Raw genomic sequence first — 25,279 nt, 5'->3', positions numbered from 1 at the left:
GTCGTTGGAATAATTTGCCCCAATTATGTGAGTGTGCATGGTGTGTTGCATGAAGACATGGAATACTTGAAAACAAGGTGATCAAACCGCCGTGAAAGCTTTTCTTCCTTGTCAGACATGACGATGATGGAACGTAGCAGATGAAAATAGTGCTTCTAACATGTCTTACCTGCGTTCTGATACCAAGTCTGCCTGCAAGAATACAGTACGTTCGTGCATGTGTCCTTCATCGTTTCGCTGCGCTGTTATTCCATGGGGGTGTAACACATGTCCATCGTGTAAATAGGGGTATCACTGTCTTCTCGCTGCCTCCAGGATGACGGGAGAGAGACCCAACCTCGACCTCAGAGCGATCCCAACAATCCCAACACCAGGCAGACTCCCCTGGATGACTGTGCGCGAATGGGCACGCTGTTTGGGATGTTCAATAAGTGCCTACGAGGGATGGGTTTCGGCCAGATGTACTTTGGCGACAAGATAGTAGAGCCAGTCGTCATCGTCACCTTCTGGCTACTGCTATGGTTCCTGGGCATCCACGCCCTGGGACTAGTGGGAAGTCTATGCATCATCATCATTTACATCCAGAAATAACTGGTATTTGTGGCTTGTGGCATTTTGTGGCTTCTTCTGGACTTCTGCTGGCCCTGTACAACAGATACATGCTTTTAGAGGCCTGTATTGATCCTTTGTCATGCTGAGTAGGAACATTTTGGAACATGCAAGGCCATAGTGGAACACTTGAGCTTCTAATAGTGTATTTTTAAGAAATATGATTAAGGCTACAACTAACAATTGTTTTCTTTGGGGATACATTTGAAGCTTGTTGTTTCGATTAATCAGGTAATCGGTTTGGCCCCAGACCAGGGGTCGGCAACCTTTTCATCAAAAGAGCCATTTTGCCGCCTCCTCCAGTAAAGAAATATAGTTATAAGCTTTTAAGTTTTCGTTTTGCCTAAAACACAAAGATAATAAGGTCTGCTTTCATGGATGATTGGAATTATTGTCCAAGATCGGGTCGCGGGGGCAGCAGCTTGGGCATCCTGGCCAGATGGCCGAGCCACCCCATCTGGCTCCTTTCAGTGCGGAGGAGCAGCGGTTCTACTCCCAAGTTTCTCCCAGATGACAGTGCTTCTCACCTTATCAAAAAACCATTACTCGAATACCAAAACACCTGTCGATTTATTGGACAATAAAATAATTGTAGCAGCTGTAATCTTGTTCATCAGGAGGGTTGTTTTCTTTCAATAGTGAGAGCAGTGAAAGTAGCGAGGTGAATCAGTGAAATTGTTATTCTTCAATGTGAAAACTTCAGCAAAAGTGCCAAGATTGAATATTACTGAAATAAATTTACAAAAAAATACTGTCATCTTTGCTGATTTTATTTTTTTAATAAGCTAAAACAGTTTAATATGTAAGTTGCATATGTGAGGACTGTGATTCTTAAGGATGCCCCCAATGAATCTCATGCCGTGTCTCCAATTGAATACTTCAGTACATTTCAATAAGTACACTGTGTACTTGAGGTTGCACACTTTTTTTGCATTCAAACCATTAAATAGAATGTTTCAGAAACAAAATCCCTACCATGCCTGACTTCTTTGGCGCTATAGAGCCTTATGGAATAGATCAATAGCAATAGATGCCTTATTGAAAATCTCTTAATTCTTGCAAAGCGTTGACAACTAGAATGCTGTGTGAATGAATAAGCACTCCTGACCAAAATGTTAAGACCAGTTGAAAAATTGCAGGAATTTATGTTTTGCACTGTTGGACTCTTGAGTAGAGCTTCAAAATGCAAAAAGAAGAAATGGGAGTGAGACCAAACATTTTTCGAGTAAGCATTAAAGTGAAATAGGCTGTTCATCAGCTGATCAAACGTTTAAGACCATAGCCTTTAAAAAGGCTAAATCTTGGCAAGAATGTGGACTGGATGTCGTTTTCCGTCTTCCGGGGGAGCCATCATGATCCTTCAGTGGAACAATGGAGCTTTAGGTTGTGCAGGTGCGTCAAACGGCAGCTGGCTATGTGTTGCAGGGGGCATCCCTCATGACTGAAGGCCCTCGTCTGTGTGGTAATGACTGGCTTTTTCAACAGGACAACACTGCACTTCACAATGCCCACCTGACAAAGGACTTCAAGAGGAATAACGTCACTCACTTGGACCATCCTGCGTGTTTCTCTGTTCTAAATCCAAATGAGAACATTTGGGGATGGATGGCAAGAGAAGCTTACAAAAATGGACATCAATTCCAGACAGTGGATGCCCTCCGTGAAGCCATCTTCACCACCTGGAGCAACATTCAATTACTGAGTTAATTTAAGAAGAATGGCCTCTTGAGCTATGGTCTTAAACTTTTGATCAGCCTATTTCACTTTAATGCTTGTTAAAGTTTTTGTGTCCCATTGTTTTCGCATTGGGCCGCACGGTGGTTTAGTGGTTAGCACGTTGGCCAACACAGTAACAGCTTGGAGATCGGGAAGACCTGGGTTCGATTCTCCCCTGGGCATTTCTGTGTGGAGTTTGCATGTTCTCCCCGTGTGCGCGTGGGTTTTCTCCGGGTACTCCGGCTTCCTCCCACATTCCAAAAACATGCAGGTTAGGTTAATTGGAGACTCTAAATTGTCCATAGGTATGAATGTGAGTGTGAATGGTTGTTTGTCTATATGTGCCCTGCCATTGGCTGGCGACCAGTCCAGGGTGTACCCCGCCTGTCGCCCGAAGTCAGCTGGGACAGGCTCCAGCATGCCCCCGCGACCCTAATGAGGAAGAAGCGGTATAGAAAATGGATGGATGGATGTTTTCGCATTTTGAAGCTCCAAGTAGAACCTCCTTATGATCCAACAGTGCAAAATGTAAATTCTTTTAAAAATTTTCAACCGGTCTTAAAATTTTGATCAGGAGTGTACTTAGTTGGCTACATCCACATGGAAGTGATACTTCGTTTGGAGACTCCCATTCTGTTCAACTTACACGAGTAGCAGTCGCAGCACAAAATCAGTCAGGTTATACATCTTTAAAAGCGATAGTTTGGGTTTTTGACATGAATTTGTATGACACCCCCATCAGCAGTGTTGTACATCAAAAGGGACTAACGCACTTACTTGCACAATAATCACAGAGTATGTTAAATACAGAAAAGCACACTTCCTCATTTACAAATCAGGCACTGAAAGTCCAGATGGCATTTTTAATGACCATCACACAGATCTCACTTGATTAATTCACATATTAACCTAGCACCTTGGTTCAGCTTTCCTATGTACAGTACTAGTCTTATATCCATCTGGATCCAGTAGAAGTAGATACAAATATTTACATCCTATACATTTTTTTGCGTCCATATGAATCCAAATATGGGCACACCATATCAGCGACTGTTCTGTACATGAGTTTTTGCTGTGGTTCATTTAAACAGCAAGAAGTACTCAAACTCTTGGAGCCTTAAAGGAAAGCTGCACGGGGGAGGGGGGGTTGTGGCATCATTCACAATCTTTATGTGAAGCATGAACACATGAGTTCACATGAGCCAGCAAACATTGCATGTCATGGGAGGTACCTATTTTGATAAAGCCCTCAATAAACGCCAATGGTGTTCAGTTTACATAAACTACAGAGATATTGTTATTGTAGCAGCTGAGATGAAAAACTATCTGGCGGAGTTACGCCTCAAGCCACTGCAACGGGACAGACGTAAGAGTGGATACTACTGGCTCTCAATTTCGCGACGAAAACTCAAGATGCTCGTTTGCCGTCAGCATTTTTTACCTGGCGCACAAGTCTTGTGCTGGGAGACACAGCCATCCCAATGAGAGCGGACATTGTAAGTGCTTCACCGTCGAAAGAGATACCTCCCATGACAAGCAACGTTTGCTGGCTCATGCTAACTCGTTTTCTCGCGTTAGAACGCACAGAAAAGGGAAGAAATGTGTTCCATGTTTCACATAAGGATTGTGGATGAGCAAAATTCCCCCCCCCCCCCCCCTCCCCAAAAAGTGCAATTTTCCTTTAAAGAGCAGCAAATACATGCACGACTTTTAAGAATTAGGGCTGCACAAAAAAAAAATAGAAGACAAAATGTGAGCTTAATGAAAATGCTGGCTCTTGAGACTTTCTTTGGTTCCGTGGCTTATTTTGCAGCCGTGATCAAAAGAAAAAAAAACTTGTGGCATAACTGCGTTTGTTAGCAAAGAACTACAGAGTCACCCGCTGATTACATCATGAAGCTGGCTTCCGGTTCCTGTTGTCATGCATTAGCAAGTGAAAAGGCTGCTAACAAGGACGTTTTGTGATTAAAAATACATTAAGAACACAGTTGGACTCAGGCAGTGTATTAATAACACAAGACGTGCGTCATATTGTACACTGACCTAGAAATTTTTCACCGAAAGCCACGCTAAACGGGGCGTACACTAGCCGAGGTTCCACTATAATTTTAGTGTTAACAGTAAACAGATAATCGCTAACCAAAACCCTATTGTAAACCACTAGTTCACACTCTAACAAAAAAAATTAACTGCAACTAGTTCCTCATCATAACGAAACTCCTGAAATCAAACACATTTTGCACGTGAGTGCGTGTGTGATTTCCTCAGAATGTAAGCACATGGCCCTGAATGTGGTGTTTGGGGAAAAAAATCATCCCAGACAATCACAATTTCAATCGTGAGTCACATTTTTTCCAGAATGGTGCAGCCCTAGTGAGCATCCAGCTTGTTTACGAATAAAGACATAAATAAGCCTCGTGCTCATGCGTGTTGCAGTAAATGTGTTCCAGCGCTAGGGGAGTTGAATGGCTGACGGACAGGAAGTGACGTCAGGGGTTCGGGGTTGAGAAGTACAAATCTGACAATTTTGATCTGGATCACTTTTACAAATGTGGAACAACAACAGCAACAATACGACACGGTGGACTAAAAGGGGGTGTAACACACATCCGATTGTGTATCGCTGTCACTTGGAAGGTCAGTGTCCATTGCCGCCCTCCGACAGGATCCGGCTCGGTTCTGTGAATTTAGCTGTTGCGATGTAGAACAAGGCGGGCCCAGGCACCAGGGCCAGCAGGGGCAGGTCCTGCTCCAGCTTGTCCAGGCGCGAGATGGAGATGATGCCATAAGCATGCAGCAACCAGTGGCTGAACAGGACAACCAGGCGTTTCTTCTTGGCAACCAGGTTCTTAAAGGACTGAAGGGAGGCAGGACACAAAGGAAGAACGAAAACAGGTTGGTGATGACACTGGCAGACCCCAGGAGCTTCATGACTATGAAAGGTTCAGTCATTGCTGGTCACACTTTTGTTTTTGCTCCCACCTTCTGAGATGTAAAAAACGTTTTCGATGTGCACTAAAGGTCTATTTCACTGAAATATTGTTCACAATGATCCATCCAACTCACAGGTGTGGCATATCAGGATGCTGATTAGACCGTATGATTGTTGTATCAGAGTATCCATCAAAGAGTAGGCCTTACCTGTATTTCCGAGGCGGACATGTACACGGCCAGAGTGACCAGAGACAGGACCAGTATGATGTAGGGAAACGCATAATCTGAAACACATGTTCATGTCATACGAGTGATGAGACCGACTTGTACGGGTATGGCGCTACATTTATCCCTAATCAGATTTTTCTGCACAGAACATTTGGATCAGTCGAGAGGCGTACTCATTTCTCACATAGTACAAATTAAGTGAGCGTCAGGAAGTGTGCCTCGCCCCACGTGTCGTTGTGGCGTATTGACAAAGCTCAGACACGTCTGCAGTTTGAGGGGGAAGGGACTCCACTCTTATTCAACAACGGCTCTACACAATACCAAAATACTCCTTATTTTGGACATCCTTCCATCTACGAAAGTCTTACGTACACTTCTCACTTAAAAGAATTTAGCAAAACATGTCATTAAAAAACAACTGTTACACAGCCTCAACTCAAGCGGACCGCTTCTTTAGCGCAATGCTAATTGTATTCATTCTACAATACAATTACCCCATTTTGGGGGTACCAAAACCCCCAAAATGAACAAAAACATCACTGGCGACCTGGTGGTTGTGGTCTGATGGGCTCCTGTGATTGTGTTTCCCCAACTAGCTACTCTGTACTCTGTACTGAATTCTGCGGGCAAGTGTGTGTTGTTGGGGTGTGGGGTATAGGGGAGGGGGTGTCCGGGGGCACTCTGGGTTGCATTTTATATGTATGGCAAGCATGTTTTCAATAAAGTTTGACTTGATTTGTTTATATCCCCGTGTCCCTGTGTCAGGCATCTACTCGGAAAGAAATACAGTGTAGCCCAGGGATGTCATGGCTAGCAATAGTGCCACAGCATGGAGACCCTCTTCCATCAAAGTCTCCTGTTTGGGAACGCTTGGCCTTCCCGGTGAAATACTTCAACAGACAAAGATAAGTGGATAAAATGAAAGAGTGCCAGCATCATTCACACATTGTTTGGTCCAGTTATGGTCCATTTGGTCAAGTGTGAATGCAGTGCACCAAAGCACCAAAACCATGGATAAGATGTCACGAACTGTGAATAAAACCAATAGCAAAAACATTTTTTATTTGAACATTTCATTGTAAGAGAATTACTTGGTGGCAGTTTTTTGTTTTGTTTTAAAAGTTATTAAAGCTGTACCCAAAACGAAGAGTATGGTGATTGTGGTGTAGCGCTGGCTGATACTCACAGAGCAGTCCCCCCCCAACAGCCTGAAGCACCGTGAGGATGGGGAAGAAGTACAGCGCAGCATAGATGCTCTTGAATCGGTCCGATTTGCCCAGACCACATGCTATCTTTTTAACCAGCAGAGGGCGCAGCAGCATCATCAGCACCAAGCAGAAGGCATAATAGATTAACACGATTGTATATCTGGAAAAGAAAACATAAGGGCAACACATTTATTACAAATATTGTTTTCTGACCACGTGATGTTTTGTACTTTCAACAAATTACACCCACTGACTTTTTTTTTTATTACATATCAAAAGTGATGGAAATGCTCTATCCTTACTCACGGAACTACTGAGCATTAAAAAACACATCAGTGGGCGTAATCTGAGCCTCCCTCAATGGTCGAAATTCCCAGCCGACCTTGGCACATGCCCTATTATCACATCACCCCATATTCTGTCTCAAGAAAAATCATTCCATTTCAATCGATCATGTTAGCAGGTTTTTGTCCTCAAGCTGCTACAACTACCAGAAAACTCACTTGTGCCGCTTTTGGAAGTCCCATGTGATGCTTTGAAAACTCCAGGATCTACAGCACTTATTACAGGATTACCCAGGAACCGCTTAGCCGTTTTTGTGAATAACTTATGAATTTTAATAGCAGAACTTGGGTGTATGAACAGTAATCCCTCATTTATGTCCGTCACTTGGTTCTAGACCAGCGGTGCCCATTACGTCGATCGCGTAAACGTCACTTTGTCGATGTCATATGACATCAGTCGGCTGAAGCTCCCGTCCTGATTCGCTCGAGCTCCCCCGCGGCAAAGATTAAGTGGTAAACATCTCAAGCTACACACACAGACGCAACTTTCATGCTTCACGTCATGAACTCCATGATATTAACGATGTTGATTACCTGTAAACACCCCTACAGTCACCTTTACGCTCGTTTCAGCCAATATGGTAGGCATACCAGAAAACAAGCCATTTAACACATAAATAAGACTCGTGTTCAGGTGCTGTATTGTAAATGTGTTCCGCTGCTAGGGGAGCTGAGTGGCGGGCGGACGGGAAGCGACGTCAGGGGTTCAGAATTGAGTTTGGACTGAGTTGAGTCCGACACCGAGTGACCACTGTGGAATACTACACATCCTCGCAGCGTCTTTGATTGGCTTTACTTAATTAAAAAAAAAGATGTACAATTTGCGTAACTATGCATGTTTTTAAACTAATAATAGGCCGTATTCAACCACGAAAATGCATGATTTATTCATATATTTTGGAAAAAACGTGATTGCGTGAAGCATCAAAATTGTACACGCAAAGTGAGGTGAGGGATTACTTTATCCTGCTGAGTTTGTTTCCCACTCTGTATTTACTTTATTCTATTAGCGCTACCATAGTAGTCTACACCGGTTTATGTAAACTTTCCTATCTAGTTATATTCTGAGATGTTCCAACTTATTGAGAGTCGTTTTCAAGATGAAAAAAGGCATGTGTTGGTTTGAGGAGGCAAAACTCTGGTTAGGACTTACAGTGGATAGACAGCCTCCTGGGTGCAGTGTAAAGTGTTGACGTAGTCTGGACTGGGATTATAAAGCATGGTGTACCAATCTGAGAGCATCTGGACTCGACAGGAGTGGATACTGAGCATCCCAACGGGCTCTGTAACCAGCAATGTGGCCACAGCAGACACACTGCACTCCAACATGGCTGTGATGTGCTGCAGGAGAGCACTGGAACTGATGACAGAACAATTTCATGTTGACAATTATGCATCTGATTCCCCATACTGTGCTGTAGGTGGGTTAGCGTGAGCAAATCAAGCGCTTCTTTTCTGTGACGTGCTGCTAAACAGCCTGTCGTAACTTCAAAAGAAAAGCGGATGGCCAACTATCTCGTGGCAAATGTTATCCCCAATCATGCTCACCTTTTCTTTCCCGAATACCACTCGATGAAGAACCAGTGCAATACAAGAGGTAGCATGGCCATAAAGCCCAGATAGAGCCAATCATAAAGCTCAGGGAACTCAGTACAGCGTTCACACACCTTCTGGAGGTTGGCCCGCTCTCCACGAGGACAAACCTGCGCAAAACGCAAATATCATGTATTCATACCGTATATGTGAATAAAAGAAATGCACAACTTTCTTTAGTACTTGACTTCTGAACAATCTAGCGCTGTACAGTATATTTTTAGATCTACCAACAGAGGTTTCCACCTGAATCTTAATGCTTTGGCAAACAAGGACTTTTGCATGATGCTAAGCTTACAATTTCAGAGAAGGCCCTTTACTGTCAGACCATCATTATTGTTGTTATGGCAACGCAACACTGTATCACAATAGTACGTGTAGGAAGGTGACATCTAAACTAGCCTGTTTACAAACAAATAATGTTTTTTTTTTTTATCAGATGGGTGTCATAACAGTTTTATTATTTGAAAAAAAAAATAGTTTCAGGAAAATGATGATCCATACTCACACCACAGTCTCTCTCTACAGACCCATTGAACATGATCCTGCCACAGTACAAGCCCGGGCATGTTGCGCTCATGGCCACTGCTGTTAGGATTTAAAGGGGGGTTATTCCAAAATTCAAACAAATATATACTGTGTATATTCTAAATTAGGATGTTTTTGCTTGTATATAAAATGAAATAACACAAATACGGTACAAATTCCAGTAACAAAACAATGCAATGTGTGGGCCTCACATTTCAATTTCTCTTAAGGTAAAGGGGGGAAAATGTCAGAGACAAAAGCAGAAAATTTAAATCCTCTACACTGTATGCGATGAGAAGAACACGAATGCATGTGGGGAGGAAAAACACGTTCAAATGAACATTATTTCCGGCGGCATGATCAAAACAACGTAACAAAACATGACGTGACGTCTAACTGTGATATATGTAAATATCAATAATCGTGAACTACTCTGAGACATGACTTGTCCGTGGTCCACATATTGCTGCAGTCGATGTATTAAAGACATTTGGTTAATCATTTGGCTAATCTCGAAAACGGTATCGGTTCGTCAGTAAAAAAATGGTATTAAAAAAACGATTATGCTTTTTTTTATTCCTGACATTAGTGAAAATAACTAACCTATCATGGCCAAATGCTCACGGAGCCAGGTTCCAAATACGTCCAATTGTTGCGGTAAACTGATGCTGACGTTCGTGACGTCCACGGTGGAAAACAGTTTACAGCTACCGTCAATTGTTTACTTCTGTCGCAACAACCTTCTTCTTCCTTGTCGTTCAACGGCGGGTGCAGACTATGTCACCGACTACCGCCACCCTCCGGATGTGAATGATCGCTATGGTTTACAGGCTTTATTGCTACAGGTAACGTTTGTATATTTTTAAGGAGAAATAAAGGTAAATACAAATAAAAACAGTTTGGTGGCTCTTAAAAATTCGAACATATTTTCTGACCTTATGCGCTGATGGTTTACTTAGGATATTCTTTATGCAGAATGTCAACAGTCGCCTTCACACGACGTCATCAGTGCGCCCTACTCAACAGGCATTAATAATCAATTTATGCCAAATGAAACTGTAACACGAGTTTAACGTCTTTATCATTAAAAGTGCTAAGAAACACACACGCGTCCATATAAAGCCTGCCGTGTTTAAATCCAATGCTTCATTTCCTAGCATCGATTCAATCGATTGATTGGTGACTTTTAAACCATGTTAGATCAATATATCTCGTCCTGGAAACTTTGCTGGACACAGATTGATGTAGTTGGATTATAGAAATATAAATTGATGCATCAATTAATCGTTACAGTGGCAGCAAAGCTGCTGACCCTGGTGCAAAAACAGGAAGTGGAAAGACCAAAGTAAGAGCACAAAACAGGAAACTAAGGAGAAAAAAACAAACTCATGACATTTTTTTCTCTTTATTCATGTAAAATTTCTGATTTTTCCATTTTTACTGTTCTTGTGAAATTATATTTTTATTTTACACTTTTTTTTTTTTTTTTTTTTTTAGAATTTAGGCTAATAAAAAAAACTCAAATTGTCCCCAGGCCGCACTTTGGGCACTCCTGGCCTATAGTCTGTGTATGGGGAAAGGAGGAGGGGGTGAATTCACTATCACACTGTCTTCTTTTCCGTGAATGACTACAGTTAGGCACAGTAAGCACAATCTCCCCTTTGCAAGTGAGAAATGTACAGGAGGATCACAATGTAGCCTTCAGCCTTACTTATTCACCATCACAGGCTGAATTTTTACATTTGTTATGTGACTTCCTAGGACGCACGTGATGACACTTTACAAACTAAGTGCAATGAGAAAAGCCCTTAAAAAGCACTTAAGAAAAGCACTTAATAACTATACAGTAGCCTACATGACATTTCCAATGACAGTACTCGTGTATTTGTTCCTTTTACTAGACACCATTGAGGTGCACGAGCTGTAGCGTTACCATGGCAACTGACCTAACGTCACACTACAGAAGGGAGCAAAAGAAGGCGTGGTCTCGGCGAAGGTAGAGACGCGTTGACACAGCAACGAGAGAGAGAGAGAGAGAACGAGAGAGAGAGAGCGAACGCAAGAATGGCTCGTGTATAAACAGCTGTGATTTCCAATCAAACAGCAGTCAAAGGGTGTAAGAGAATCTACATGTGACACATCTGTGGAAATTCGGATATGTTCTTGCAGTCTTTGCAGAAGGATCGACTGTGCTTGTCCATTAAGGCCATTTTGTGCGACGTAGAGTTGGCGGATCCAGCATTACCTTGCAGGATTTCAGTGGATGCAGACTGCTGTGGTCGCAAGACGTGATGGCTTTCGCCAACGCTGGAGACCCGCGAGGAAGCGCTTAACCACAAATGGAAGACAACAAGTCGAAGTTGCCCGTAACTATTGAGATTAATTGGCAGTGCAGCACAATAGCATGGCCACGACCCGAAGAGGACATCCAGAGCAACCATAAATGGCACAACTTCACGTGAGTGCCATCATTGCTCCAAGGAAGCGGTGATGATGGTTTACGCTTCCATATGTGCATAATGCCTTTTTTCATGTGCAAAGGCCGTAGGAAATTATAGGACATTCATTTTGCAACTTGATTGATCAGATCAAATACGATACAATATCATATATGAAGGGATAGTAAACATTGAAGACATACAGTAGATGTAGCAATCAATAGAGTCCTCGGTGTTAAAAAATAAAGATAACTTATTGTCTTTTTTTTAAAGGGCTTTGTACACGTGCATATTTTATGACTGGGTACTGAGGATCAATCCCAGCTTCAATGACCTCTTAATGCTGAGAGGCTTTCGACAGAAGGTCACAGGGGGCTATCTGACACACATAGTCAATAGAATTCTGCATCCTTTTAGAGGCCAGCTTTAGATGTTCATCAACATGGACTGACTTTTTTTCCACCCAACCCGAAACACTTCAAAACATTAAACGGCATTTTGCATTGAATCACTTGGTGAAATGTGTGTCTTATCTACCTGACGTTTCATTTCACTTGGATTTGGACGCCGACAGTGTGAAATTACAAGACGATGAAGAGGACCATCAAGGACTGTGGCCAAATACCCGGCTGCACGCAAGGATGGGCTTTGTTGTGCTTTTGAACCTCGTCAACGGAATCACCTGTTAGCAGGGCCATGTGGGGCAGCAACAACACCTGCGGCAGCACCACCAACCAAGCCAGCGTTGATGTATCAAGGTGATACCCTCTACTGTTGAGCTTCACTTGTTGTCTTCTCTAGCCTTTAACCTTTCATAAGTACACTGGCGGAATGATTTTGTTTTAAACTCCTTTAATTTGTTCATCGTGATTATAATCAGAACAAAAGAGGACAAAGATTTTCATCAAAATACAATACAAAAATAGATATCAGTATTAACATTTAAAAAACAAGTGAATACTGATACTACTCTTGGTATCTATGCTATTGATATTTTTATTGATCCCGTCCTCTGCTGGAAACACCATCTCTGGCTTGAAAGACAAAGGCACAAACCGTGGGTCGAAGGTGAATGGCCTTGCATGTCAGTAATCCCTCATTTATTGTGATTAATTGGTTCTAGACCTGTACATGAGTTTTCAAGAAGTATGATTACTGATAAATAGAATACTTTCGGAGTTAGAGCACAGAAAACCTGTTTATGACTTTCTAAATACAATTTTTTAACATTAGAGCCCCGTAGACATGAAATAACTCCCTTACAGTCACCTTTACACTTATTTTTTTGTTTGCACATTGCACAGGCTACGGGATCACTGCAGGGACATAAGAGACGGACGCTGCTAGCATAGCAAGCTACCGAGCTAACTAGTTCACCTCTCCAATTTATTTATTCTCACCTTAAGAACATGTTTCAAACGGAGTGGGGAAGGACAAAGTAAAAAGCCACGTACCACTTCCACACGGAAATGGAGGATAACCTTTCAGTCTGTCATGTGACATGCCATGGCTGACTCCATGCAGTATGAAAGTAATCAGTGTGACATTACTGATGCCCAGTGACCAGAACACTACACTGAACTTGTCTTTCAATATGTTTTGGTTAATAATAAGCCACAGTCTACCACGAAACGGATCATTTATTAAATCAATTTGAAAAAACGTGATATAAGTATTCTTAATATTCAGTTTATACTGAAAGCTACTTTGTGGAAATTCACTTACTGTGGTTGGGTTGGGTCAATTAACTGCAATAAACGGGGGACGACTGTATTTGTGTTTTACTTCATGTAGCCATTTTTATGCTTGAAAATGCTTAGTTTAGGAAAAAAAATACAATTCACTAAAACATGTTAATTTTCAACTAATATCAGGCTGTATTCACTCACAAAACAGCATGATTTATTAATGAATTCATATATTTTGGAAAAACCGTGATAGAGTTAAAGGAAAACGGCACTTTTTTTGAGAATTTTACCCATCATGTGTATCCCATGACGTGCACTACGAGGCTGTCTCTTTTTGTCTGTTTTTATATCTTTTGAACGCACAGAAAAGAGAAAACCATATGCGCTCATGTCTCACATAAGGATTGTGAATGATGGGCAAAATTCCCAAAAAAGTGCGGGGTCCCTTTAAGCCGCGCAAAGTAGTGACGGACGACTGCACATGTAAATGTAGACACCTGCAGTATACTTGGTAAGTGTAAATGCTCCGGTAGAGGAATACTTGTACGGTTGGAGCGACGAAAGCCTAAATTATATTTCCGCGCGTCACATGACGGTGTCATGATCCTGTTAAAGCTCTTGGGTGAGGGCTGACGAAAACAACTCTCCTTGACTAGCTGTGTAGCTTCTGGTGAACAATGGCAACTACGACATCCAGAGCGTGGTTGATAGAGATATCCTGATCCGATATTGATATCGGTCCGATATCAGCAGAAAAAATAAATATCGGCTTGTATTGGCCTGCGTCTAAAATCTCTGATATCAGCACTCTGACACAAGCTGTCTATTCCAGACTGTGCTCCAGCACTTCTATCCAACAGCGGCGTCTCCAGCATGCAGACCCCCCGTGATCACAACAGTGGTAACAAAGGAGCAGGACGTCGGCCGCGTGGCTGCACCCCTCGCCGAAGTCCGAAAAAGGCGTCACGGTCGAGTGCAAAACCCGCCCACGTCCCGTGCAGTGGCACAGAACCGGGGAACTTCAACACAACCTCAACGCGCATCCGCAAAAGTACCACAAAAAACAGTGTGAGGATCCTTTGAAAGACCACGGAGGCAAACAACAAACCTCCAGCGCTGTCCGAAACATCACAATACTCAAGGCTGCAATATTGGTATCGTATCGATGTGAAAAAGGGACAGGACTTTCACCACTTTTATTGTACATGTTACTCTGAAGCTGCTCATATTTATATCATATTCACGCAACTGTTCATTAGGGGTGCTCCGATCGATCGGCCACTGATCAGTATCGGCCGATTTCCGTGAAAAAGCACGGTATCGGCATATACCGATACTTGCTTTATAACACTGATCACATCCGCCAATCAGCTCTGCCCCCATTGCAGCATCCAGCCTATAGCGACCGTCTCCCGCCCACTTTCAAGTTTTGCACCTTGCGAAATGTCTCGCGGGATGATGCATTAAAAAGCTTTAGTTTGGCGCCGTATTTTGGGGGCGGGCACTTTGCAAGGTGTGGTGAGTCATTGAGGCTCGCGATGTGATCGTCGGTCGGGCGGCGGGTAATGTAGTGTCCGTGTGTGCGTGGCAGTCGGAGGTCTAAGGCGGATAGCCTGAAAAGTGGTCCGACTGCCTGGGGGGGTCCTGCTGGAGCGCCATCAAGCTGATCTCGCATCCAAAGTCTCCTTAAAGAAGGCGCCTGATCCTCTAAGTTTCTCCAGTGGTTTTGAAAAAGTAAGTCAAATATGTTTTTGTCTAAATTAGTATAGTTTCCCTTTCATATCATACAGCCCAGGGGTCACCAACGTGGTGCTTGTGGGCACCAGGGAGCCCCCCACGACCACATGAGGCGCCTGCATGAACAGGCCTGATAGTTATTGGTTATTGTTACTGCACAAGTAGCAACCTTCATTTGGTTGACGGACAGCCAATCGGATCTTCAGGCTCAGGGCGGGTGACGTTTTTATGGCTGTACGACTTGACTTTTTTGTTTCATAACCCTCAGAATGTTTGAAGAAGTGTCAAATGACTGTCGTACTGCGTCCAACCGCAGCAGCGATGGTGTGACCCAAGAGGCCTTCCTTATGCAGTTCACCTATCCCACTGCGGTCAAAGAGAGAAAGCTTTTTTGCCTTTGCCATCAAGAGATCATGACAGTGTGAATACCTGACAGAAAATAACTTTGATTCCACATTTTTGCCAACATTTCAGCTTCCAAAGACTGTGGCCTTGAACGTTTGATCAGCTGATGAACGGCCTATTACGCTTTAAAGGTTGCTGCTTATTCAACTTCGAGAAAGAAGAGTTTGTGGTGAGGCTCAGAGTTTTTTGCACCTCCTTACCTGGAATACCGTGCATCTTTCTGGCGTGGACGCGGGGCTTATGAATCAGAATAATTGCCGATTGCGTCCACCTGCCTCGTTGCTCCGCCCCCAGTCGCTGGATAAAAATGCCTGCAAAAGCACAAACAGGAACGGCAGGCGGAAACGGGAAATACAACAATAAAAACACGAGTGTCATGCAGAGCATGACAATCTGCGCTGACCTCATTCTTTGCATGCTTGCACTTTTGGCACACAAAAACAGACACCCCAACCCTTTGCTGTCACTCATTTTAATGGCTGCTGATTGATTGAATTGGAACAGCTTGAAACACCAGCAAAATAGATAAGCGGACTACACCCTGCACCAGGAATGCGCACAGAAATTGATTTCCATACAGGCACCGGTAGACACGTACGCAGACCGAAAAACGAATCGGTGCACCATTTCAGTGATAAATTCATGCTGACTCAACAAGTGCTTGAAGGTGATATTGTGCGAGTAACGTCTTGTATGTCTCAACAGACGCTCTTTTTAAACTTTATAGTGTTATTTTATGTCTAAAGGGCTCTAATAATGTTAAAAACTGCATTTAGAAGCTCGTAAACAGGTTTTGTATGCTCTAATTACGGAATTAGACGAAATTGACTTATCACCGTCAGGTCTGGAACCAATTAACCGTGATAAACAAGGGATTACTGGATTTTGTTATCGTTACTGTTTTTTAAAATGACTTGGTTTGCAACATTGGAGCAAGAAGAGGGCGAAATATACAGTTTTGGAAATTACTAATCCCCCCCCCCCCCCCCCCCCCCACCTCTCCCCCCCCCATCAATACGTAACCAAGGCAGACAGCACCTTTAAAGGGATAGTTCGGATTTTTTGACATGAAGTGTGTAGTACATCAGCAGTGTACTGTAGTACATCAACAGTAACTTACCGCTCCACTTTGTCCTGTGAGTCCAGTTCTGGTCGGATTTCCGTGACGAGGAACGTAGTTCCGTTTAATACATTTACATCGCAAAAATGCCTACTCGAAAAAATCAGACCTCAAAAATCGCTCAACGTTATATTTGTCTCCCGCCGTACCTCTGCGCACTGTCGCCTCTCCATTCTTGTTTATGTGACAAAGAAGCTCGCATCTTCTTCCGTCTTGTTTACGTGTGTGTTCCGCAGCGGAAGAGGATGCGAGCGTCTTTGTCAGATAAACACGAATGGACAGGCGACGGTGCGCAGGGACACAGCGGGAGACAAATACAACGCAGAGCGATTTGTGAGGTCTCATTTTTTCGAGTAGGCATTTTTATGATGCAAATGTATTACTCTTTTGAACGCATATTGTTTTGAGAAGCCAAACTCTTTTCTCAAATGGCCCAATGGTTGGGGAAATCCAACCAGAACCGGACTCGCGGGACCAATCGGTGGGGGGTAAGTCACTTTTGATGTACTACACTGCCGATGGGGATGTCATACATCTGCATGTCAAAAAATCCAAACTATCCCCTTTAATACCAAACTCATATTGTACCACATAGTGGTCTAAATTAAAAATGGCTTTGATAGACCTGAATTCATATGAATTGATATGATTTCTCCTTCTTAGGGTTGTTTCCTCAGTTACCGGCCTAGTGACGACCACCCCAGAGGCCATGGTATTAACCAGTGGAAATCTAACGTCGTTCAAAGCCCCAGGAGATCACGAGGCACCCACACCGTCAGTGCTGAGCGCTGCCGAGACTAACACTGTCCTGAAGGGTATCATGGTGGCAGCTCAGGCCCTGGTACTCCTCTCCATTTTCCTTCTCTCCAGCCTGGGTAATTTTGCAGTCTTAATTGTCATCATCAAACACAGACAGCTCCAGACAGTGACCAATGCTTTCATTATGTCTCTGTCGCTGTCCGACTTCCTCACAGCCATCCTATGCCTGCCCTTCTCCTTTGTCATGCTCTTCAGTAAGGACGGTGTCTGGATGTTTGGGGATTGTTTCTGTGTGGCGAACGGGTTTTTCAACACCTGCTTTGGCATCATCTCCACCTTGACCATGACTTTGATCTCGTTTGACAGGTACTATGCCATCGTCAGACAGCCACAGGCGAAAATCGGGCGACAGAAAGCCACTAAGTTGTTGATCGCTGTGTGGGTAACTGCAGTTATGTTCTCCCTTCCGTGGTATCTGTTCATGCAAAGGCCAAAAGAAATCCATAAGCAAGGTTTCTACCACTGTATGTATGTTTTCCACTCTGGGACCTCACACATGGGAAGAGCTTATAGCATCTCTCTTATAATTGTGTGTTACATTTTGCCCTTTTCCCTTATGTGTTTCTGTCATTACAACATCTGCAAGACAGTCCGCCTCTCGGAAATACGAGTCAGGCCTGTGACTACGTACGCTTACTTACTACGATTCTACAGTGAGATGCGCACAGCTACCACCGTTCTCATTATGATTGTTTTCATCATTTTTTGTTGGGGGCCATATTGTTTAATGGGGCTGATTAGCGCATTAGGAGACTACACTTTCAACCCTGTGATGGACACAGTGGCCATTTGGCTAGCTTGGGCAAACGGAGCCATCAACCCCCTGATCTACGCCATGAGGAACCCCAATATATCTATGTTGCTGGGGCGCAAAAGAGAAGAGGGCTATCGGACCAGAAATATCGCGCCATACTTGCCAAGCCACACCCAGAACCGGGACATTTGTCTTACTCAGGTGGAGAAGATAAGGGGTCGCTATTTGAGTCGAGTGGGAATGAATAGTAACAGCAGACTGTCAAGTTCAAGTCCTGGCAAAGGAGCAGGGGGGGAGGTTACAATGTGGGCCAGCAAAAACCCTGCTGTGTTTTTCTGCAGGGATGCCCAGCAAGATAGCGCAACACCCCCCAACGTTGTCAGCGCACCAGCAATGAAGACGGCGGACACCAGTCTGTAGTTATTTGGAAACAAATTTGCTGCATTTACTTTATTTCCTCATCTGTCAACTTAAGATGTGCTTCTTATTGTGTGATGTGCAGTGAGGTTCATGGCTGGTGAGGCAGACGATAACAAGAAGAAGAGAATATTTACATTTGTTGTGAGTCCTCCTTGTCTTCTTTTAGTTTGAAAAGTGTCTCAGCCGCTTAGCCTCTCTGTAGAAGCACAGCAGCCCCTTCACGGGTAACCAGGGTAGCGTGCGCCACATCGATGATATTTCTCTGGAGTTTATTGTCCCCTTGGCAAGGATAGTGATGCCACGCTTACACTGAAGACGTCAAACAGGCTGGAAAAAGTCATGCTGTGTAATGTTTCTGCAAAAATGACAGTTTTGACGTGCTGATGAACAGAAACAGGCACACGCCATCCAACCCACTAGCCACCGCTAGCTGAAGGACTGCACGCTCGGGCTCACCTTAGGTTTCTGACCTGTGTTTGATCAGAAAATGAACAAGTCCGGCAAGCTTTACTTTAGAAGACATTAAAAAGGATTGGGATCGTACAGAAAATGCATCTAAAACAAAGTTAAACGGACAAATATTTATTTCATGTTATCATTATTTCGTTTTTTTCATGATGACCGCACATCACTGTATATGACGACAAATGCTTACTCAGTTTTATCTCAATTCTTATTTCCACATGACCACGGGTATCTAAAAATAACTAGGACTGTCAAATGATTCAAATTCTTAATCAGATTAATCACAGTTTTCAAGTTAATGCATCATGATTAATCACCATTTGCAGCTATGTTTGTATTATGCCCATTTTTACTGTATTTTATTGAAAGAAAGAAAGATGATAGGACAGGATTATACATATTTGTATGTTTGAGCTCAAAATTCACTGAAAATTTAAATCAAGCTAAAAGACACATGTGGAAATGTCTTTACCTAACACTTGTTTCTTTAATGGCAGAACATTTCAGTCCCACTTTAACCGTGTTATTATGAGCAATGAGGGGTTGCGGTCAAAGGAACTGCCTCATTGCCTCCGCCAAGGAGGTCATGTTTTTTCCGGCGTTTATCAGTTTGTTTGTTTGTGTTCAAAATAACTTCAAAAGTTCTGGATGGATATGGATGAAATTTTCATGACTTGTCGGAAATGGGATATGGAAGAGGGGCCGCACGGTGGTCCAGTGGTTAGCATGTTGGCCAACACAGTAACAGCCTGGAGATCGGGAAGACCTGGGTTCGATCCTCCATTGGGCATCTCTGTGTGGAGTTTGCATGTTCTCTCCGTGCATGCGTGGGTTTTCTCCGGGTACTCCGGTTTCCTCCCACATTCCAAAAACATGCATGTTAGCTTCATTGGAGACTCTAAATTGTCCATAGGTATGAATGTGAGTGTGAATGGTTGTTTGTCTATATGTGCCCTGCGATTGGCTGCCAACCAGTCCAGGGTGTACCCCGCCTGTCGCTGGGATAGGCTCCAGCATGCCCCCGCGACCCTAATGAGGAGAAGTGGTATAGAAAATGGATGGATGGATGGGATATGGAAGACTGAATTTCCAGATCACCGTTTGGATCCAAGGGATTTTTGAACATTGCGAGATAGGATCATTTTCAGCATTTGCGCTTATAACTTATAACAGCTTTAAACAAAAAATGGTCAGAGCGCTTTGAAAAACAAAGAGGTTCTACAAAATATCAAAGACTGATCCAGATAAAGGAATAATTTCAGATGCTATGATCCAGAGTATAAAAAAACATGAGGCCTTGGGAGTTTTCATCATAGGAAGACAACAAATGTTGTTTTTTTTTATTCCTGCCAGGATATTAGCTCTGTTCATCCAAACAGGCCCGGGTTTCACACTGAGTGAGTAGAAATGTGAATGATTCTAAAATCCTTTTATTTTTGTTTATTTGATTCCTACACTGACACTGTGATGAGAACAACGTTATACTGTCAATGTAGGCTACAGAGTTCATTTGTTAGCATTTTCGGCTGGTGGTGAGCCTCGTGGTTTTTTCAATCAAAAAAATGTGCCTTGGCACAAAAAAGGTTGAAAAACACTGAACTAGAGACATAAACTGAGAGCGCAAACCGCAGCCAAGCGCCATCGTCCCCCCCACCATATTGTGATTCACACCAAAATAATAATCCTACATTTTTTGGATCATCCATCCATCCATCTTCTACCGCTTATCCGAGATCGGGTCGCGGGGGCAACAGCCTAAGCAGGGAGGCCCAGATTTTCCTCTCCCCGGCCACTTCGTCCAGCTCCTCCTGGCGGATCCCGAGGCGTTCCCAGGCCAGTTGGGAAACATAGTCTCTCCAACGTGTCCTGGGTCTTCCCCGAGGCCTTTTACCGGTCGGACTTGCCCTGAACACCTCCCAAGGGAGGCGTCCGGGAGGCATCCTGACCAGATGCCCAAGCCACCTCATCTGGCTCCTCTCAATGCGGAGGAGCAGTGGTTCTACTCCGAGTCTCTCCCGGATGACAGTGCTTCTCACCCTATCTCTAAGGGCCTTTTGGCTTAGCTCTCTCTTCACCACAACAGACCGATGTAGAGTCTGCATCACTGCAGACGCCGCACCAATTCGCTTATCGATCTCGCGTTCCATCCTTCCCTCACTCGTGAATAAGACCCCAAGGTACCTAAACTCCTCCACTTAGGGCAGGATCTCATCCCCGACCTGGAGATGGCATTCCACCCTTTTCCGGGCGAGAACCATGGACTCGGACTTGGAGGTGCTGATTCTCATCCCGGCCGCTTCGCACTCGGCTGCGAACCGATCCAGTGAAAGTTGAAGTTCACGGCTTGATGAAGCCAGCAGGACCACATCATCTGCAAAAAGCAGAGACTCAATCCTGCAGCCACCAAACCGGAACCCCTCAACGCCCTGGCTGCGCCTAGAAATTCTGTCCATAAAAATAATGAACAGAATTGGTGACAAAGGGCAGCCCTGGCGGAGTCCAACCTTCACTGGAAACGGGTCCGACTTACTGCCGGCAATGCGAACCAAACTCTGACACCGGTCATACAGGGAACGAACAGCTTGAATTAGCTGGTCCGATACCCCATACTCCCGGAGTAGTCCCCACAAAATTCCTCGAGGAACACGGTCGAATGCCTTCTCCAAGTCCACAAAACACATGTAGACTGGTTGGGCAAACTCCCATGCACCCTCAAGGACCCTGCTGAGAGTGTAGAGCTGGTCCACAGTTCCACGACCAGGACGAAAACCACACTGCTACTCCTGAATCCGAGATTCAACTATCAGGCGGATTCTCCTCTGCAGAACCCCTGAATAGACCTTACCAGGGAGGCTGAGGAGTGTGATTCCACGATAGTTGGAACACACCCTCCGGTCCCCCTTCTTAAAAAGGGGAACCACCACCCCGGTCTGCCAATCCAGAGGCACTGCCCCCGATGTCCACGCGATGCTGCAGAGTCGTGTCAACCAAGACATGCCTACAGCATCCATGGCCTTAAGGAACTCCGGGCGGATCTCATCCACCCCCGGGGCCCTACCACCGAGGAGCTTTTTGACAACCTCAGCAACCTCAGCCCCAGAGATAGGAGAGCCCACCGTGGAGTCCCCAGGCTCTGCTTCCTCATAGGAAGACGTGTCGGTGGGATTGAGGAGGTCTTGGAAGTATTCTTTCCACCGATCCACAACATCCCGAGTTGAGGTCAGCAGCACACCATCCCCACCATACACGGTGTTGACTGTGCACTGCTTCCCCCTCCTGAGACGCCAAATGGTGGTCCAGAATCTCTTCGAAGCCGTCCGGAAGTCGTTCTCCATGGCTTCTCCGAACTCCTCCCATGTCCGAGTTTTTGCCTCAGCGACTGCCAGAGCCGCAGACCGCTTGGCCTGCCGATACCTGTCTGCTGCTTCCGGAGTCCCATGAGCCAAAAAGGCCCGATAGGACTCCTTCTTCATCTTGACGGCATCCCTCACCACTGGTGTCCACCAACGGGTTCTGGGATTACCGCCACGACAGGCACCAACCACCTTACGGCCACAGCTTCGATCAGCTGCCTCGACAATAGAGGCACGGAACATGGCCCATTCAGACTCAATGTCCGCTACCTCCCTCGGAACATGGTCGAAGCTCTCCGGGAGGTGGGAGTTGAAACTCCTTCTGACAGGGGACTCTGCCAGTCGTTCCCAGCAGACCCTCACAATACGTTTGGGCCTGCCAGGTCTGACCGGCATCCTCCCCCACCATCGGAGCCAACTTACCACCAGGTGGTGATCAGTTGACAGCTCCGCCCCTCTCTTCACCCGAGTGTCCAAAACATATGGCCGCAAGTCCGATGATACGACCACAAAGTCAATCATGGAAGTGCGGCCTAGGGTGTCCTGGTGCCAAGTGCACATGTGGACACCCTTATGCTTGAACATTGTGTTTGTTATCGACAATCTGTGACGAGCACAGAAGTCCAATAAGCACAGAAGTCCAAAGCACCGCTCGGGTTCAGATCAGGGGGGCCGTTCCTCCCAATCACGCCTCTCCAGGTCTCACTGTCGCTGCCAACGTGAGCATTGAAGTCCCCCAGCAGAACAAGGGAATCGCCCGAGGGAGCACTCTCCAGTACTTCCTCTAGAGACTCCAAAAAAGGTGGGTATTCTGAACTGCTGTTTGGCGCATAAGCACAAACAACAGTCAGGACCCGTCCCCCCACTCGAAGGCGGAGGGAAACTACCCTCTCGTTCACCGGGTTAAACTCCAACATGCCGGCCACAAGTCGGGGCGCAACAAGAATTGCCACTCCTGCCCGTCGCCTCTCACTGCTGGCAACGCCAGAGTGGAACAAGGTCCAACCCCTCTCAAGAGGACTGGTTCCAGAGCCCTTGCTGTGCGTTGAGGTGAGTCCGACTATATCTAGCCGGAACTTCTCAACCTCATGCACCAGCTCAGGCTCTTTCCCTACCAGAGAGGTGACATTCCATGTCCCTAGAGCTAGTTTCTGTAGCTGAGGATTGGACCGCCAAGGTCCCCGCCTTCGGCTGTCACCCAGCTCACTCTGCACCCGACCCCTTTGGCCCCTCCCATGAGTGGTGAGCTCATTGGAGGGGGGACCCATGTTGTCTCTTCGGGCTGTGCCCGGCCGGGCCCCATGGGCGTAGGCCCGGCCACCAGACGCTCGCCATCGTGCCCCTCCTCCAGGCCTGGCTCCAGAGGGGGGCCCCGGTGACCCGCGTCCGGGCAAGGGAAAACGTGGTCCAATGTTTTTTGTCATCATAGAGGTCTATTGAGCTACTCTTTGTCTGATCCCTCACCTAGGACCTGTTTGTCGTGGGTGACCCTACCAGGGGCATAGAAACCCCTGACAACTTAGCTCCTAGGATCATCGGGACACGCAAACTCCTCCACCACGATAAGGTGGTAGCTCAGAGAGGAGATTTTTTTTTTTTGGATCAGTCTTTGCTAATTTGTAGAACATGTTGGAAACTTGTGCTGTGTTTATTTTGCCAAATGCTCTGACCATTTTATGTGGAGTTATAAGCACAAATACCGAAAATGGTCCTATCTTGCGATGTTAAAGAATCCTTTAAAAAAAAATTCCTGGATCCAGACGGTGATCCGGATCACCCCCCAAATTTAGCCACTTCCTCCATATCCCATTTCCGACAATTCCTGAAAATTTCATTCAAATCCATTCTCAAATTTTCAAGTTATTTTGAACACAAACAAACAGACGCCGACAAAAACATGCGTTTTGCGCTTGGCGGAGGTAATGAGACTGCCTCCCCTGACTGCACGTCGCTGCTTCCCATCTCTACTTAACGATGCCGGGGAAGGCAAACAGACGAAGAGAGTCTCCAAGCTCTGAGTTCTCTTTGGACTATATTGTTTGTCGTTACTCCCGCTAGCTGAATGTTGGGCTGCACCGAATTTGTTCTCAGAGTAGACTCGTAACACGAGGCCCACTTCCTGTCCCTCACTCAATGTGTACTGTGTGGGAAATCGAATTTCTGGACCAAAAAAATCTGATTCCAAATAACGTTACACCCCTAATGAGTGCTAACTGTTCATTCCGGTATCTTTATTAACGAAAATATAACACCCCCAGGCCCTTTTTGCAAGTGAATTGATAACACCCATCGTCTGTGCGTCATCCGTGTGGCGTGTTTGCTTGTACACAATGTATCGAGGCTTCAGTCGATATGTTTGTTTTAAACGGTGACAAGGATTATCTCATGACTTCAACTACTGTTTCCTTGCTTACATGCCCACGTGTGACATTTATAAAGTGGCTATCTGTTTTCATGTGGACTTTTTATGTGTCATTTTTTATCGGAATAAAGTTTTCACGTAAACTTCGATATATTGCAGTGTTTTATTAGTTCTTTTGGGCATCATAGAGAAAGCCTGGCAACCACACTACAAAAACTAATGTGCTTATTATTTGTTGGATAAGAACATTTGCCTTAGCAGGTTGGGTTTTTTTTGTTTGTGGATATTATTGATACAAGTTTTTTTTTGTATTGCTTAATTTTCTTGACAAGGTATTTTAACCCTCGACGCACCTTCTCATTGTGCCTCGCAATATCACGTCTGAAAAATGCCTGTTACGACGGATTATTAAAATATTAAAATAATCGGAGATTTTGAGAATAAAGTCGTAAATTTACAAGAAAAAAAACTTCATACATTACCAGAATGTCCGACTTCATTCTCGTAAATTTACGACTTTTTTTTCTCGTAAATGTACTTTTTTCTTGTAAATTTACC

The 25,279-nt window shown here is 44.7% G+C and overlaps 2 protein-coding genes across 7 annotated transcripts; one reads left to right on the top strand and one right to left on the bottom strand.

Moving 5' to 3' along the window:
• Window positions 1-1,363: 1,363 nt before the first annotated feature.
• Window positions 1,364-9,907, bottom strand: jkamp (jnk1/mapk8 associated membrane protein). The gene is made up of 7 exons (XM_054797194.1): window positions 9,764-9,907; window positions 9,141-9,220; window positions 8,588-8,742; window positions 8,193-8,399; window positions 6,674-6,855; window positions 5,467-5,543; window positions 1,364-5,182 (listed from the first exon to the last, which is right to left on the bottom strand). Exons 1-7 carry the CDS (start codon window positions 9,768-9,770, stop codon window positions 4,964-4,966), a joined length of 927 nt encoding a protein of 308 aa, XP_054653169.1. The 5' UTR covers window positions 9,771-9,907; the 3' UTR covers window positions 1,364-4,963.
• Window positions 9,908-11,201: 1,294 nt separating this feature from the next.
• On the top strand, window positions 11,202-25,264 carry LOC129192968 (G-protein coupled receptor 135). Of its 6 annotated transcripts, none has more exons than XM_054797478.1 (3): window positions 11,202-11,618; window positions 12,173-12,356; window positions 17,212-25,264. In XM_054797478.1, the coding sequence occupies exons 2-3, from the start codon at window positions 12,295-12,297 to the stop codon at window positions 18,539-18,541; spliced, it is 1,392 nt and encodes a 463-aa protein (XP_054653453.1). In that variant the 5' UTR covers window positions 11,202-11,618; window positions 12,173-12,294; the 3' UTR covers window positions 18,542-25,264. The 6 variants fall into 6 exon arrangements, with proteins under 6 accessions (XP_054653453.1, XP_054653454.1, XP_054653455.1 ...); XM_054797479.1 differs by having other exon boundaries at window positions 11,202-12,356; window positions 17,212-17,423; window positions 17,523-25,264; XM_054797480.1 differs by adding an exon at window positions 15,498-15,597 and having other exon boundaries at window positions 11,202-12,356.
• Window positions 25,265-25,279: the final 15 nt, after the last annotated feature.

Source organism: Dunckerocampus dactyliophorus, chromosome 13 (assembly GCF_027744805.1).
Source record: "Dunckerocampus dactyliophorus isolate RoL2022-P2 chromosome 13, RoL_Ddac_1.1, whole genome shotgun sequence".
Classification (NCBI taxonomy): Eukaryota; Metazoa; Chordata; class Actinopteri; order Syngnathiformes; family Syngnathidae; genus Dunckerocampus; species Dunckerocampus dactyliophorus.
Note: the sequence above shows the minus strand (reverse complement) of the source record. Positions and strands in the feature narration are given on the sequence as shown.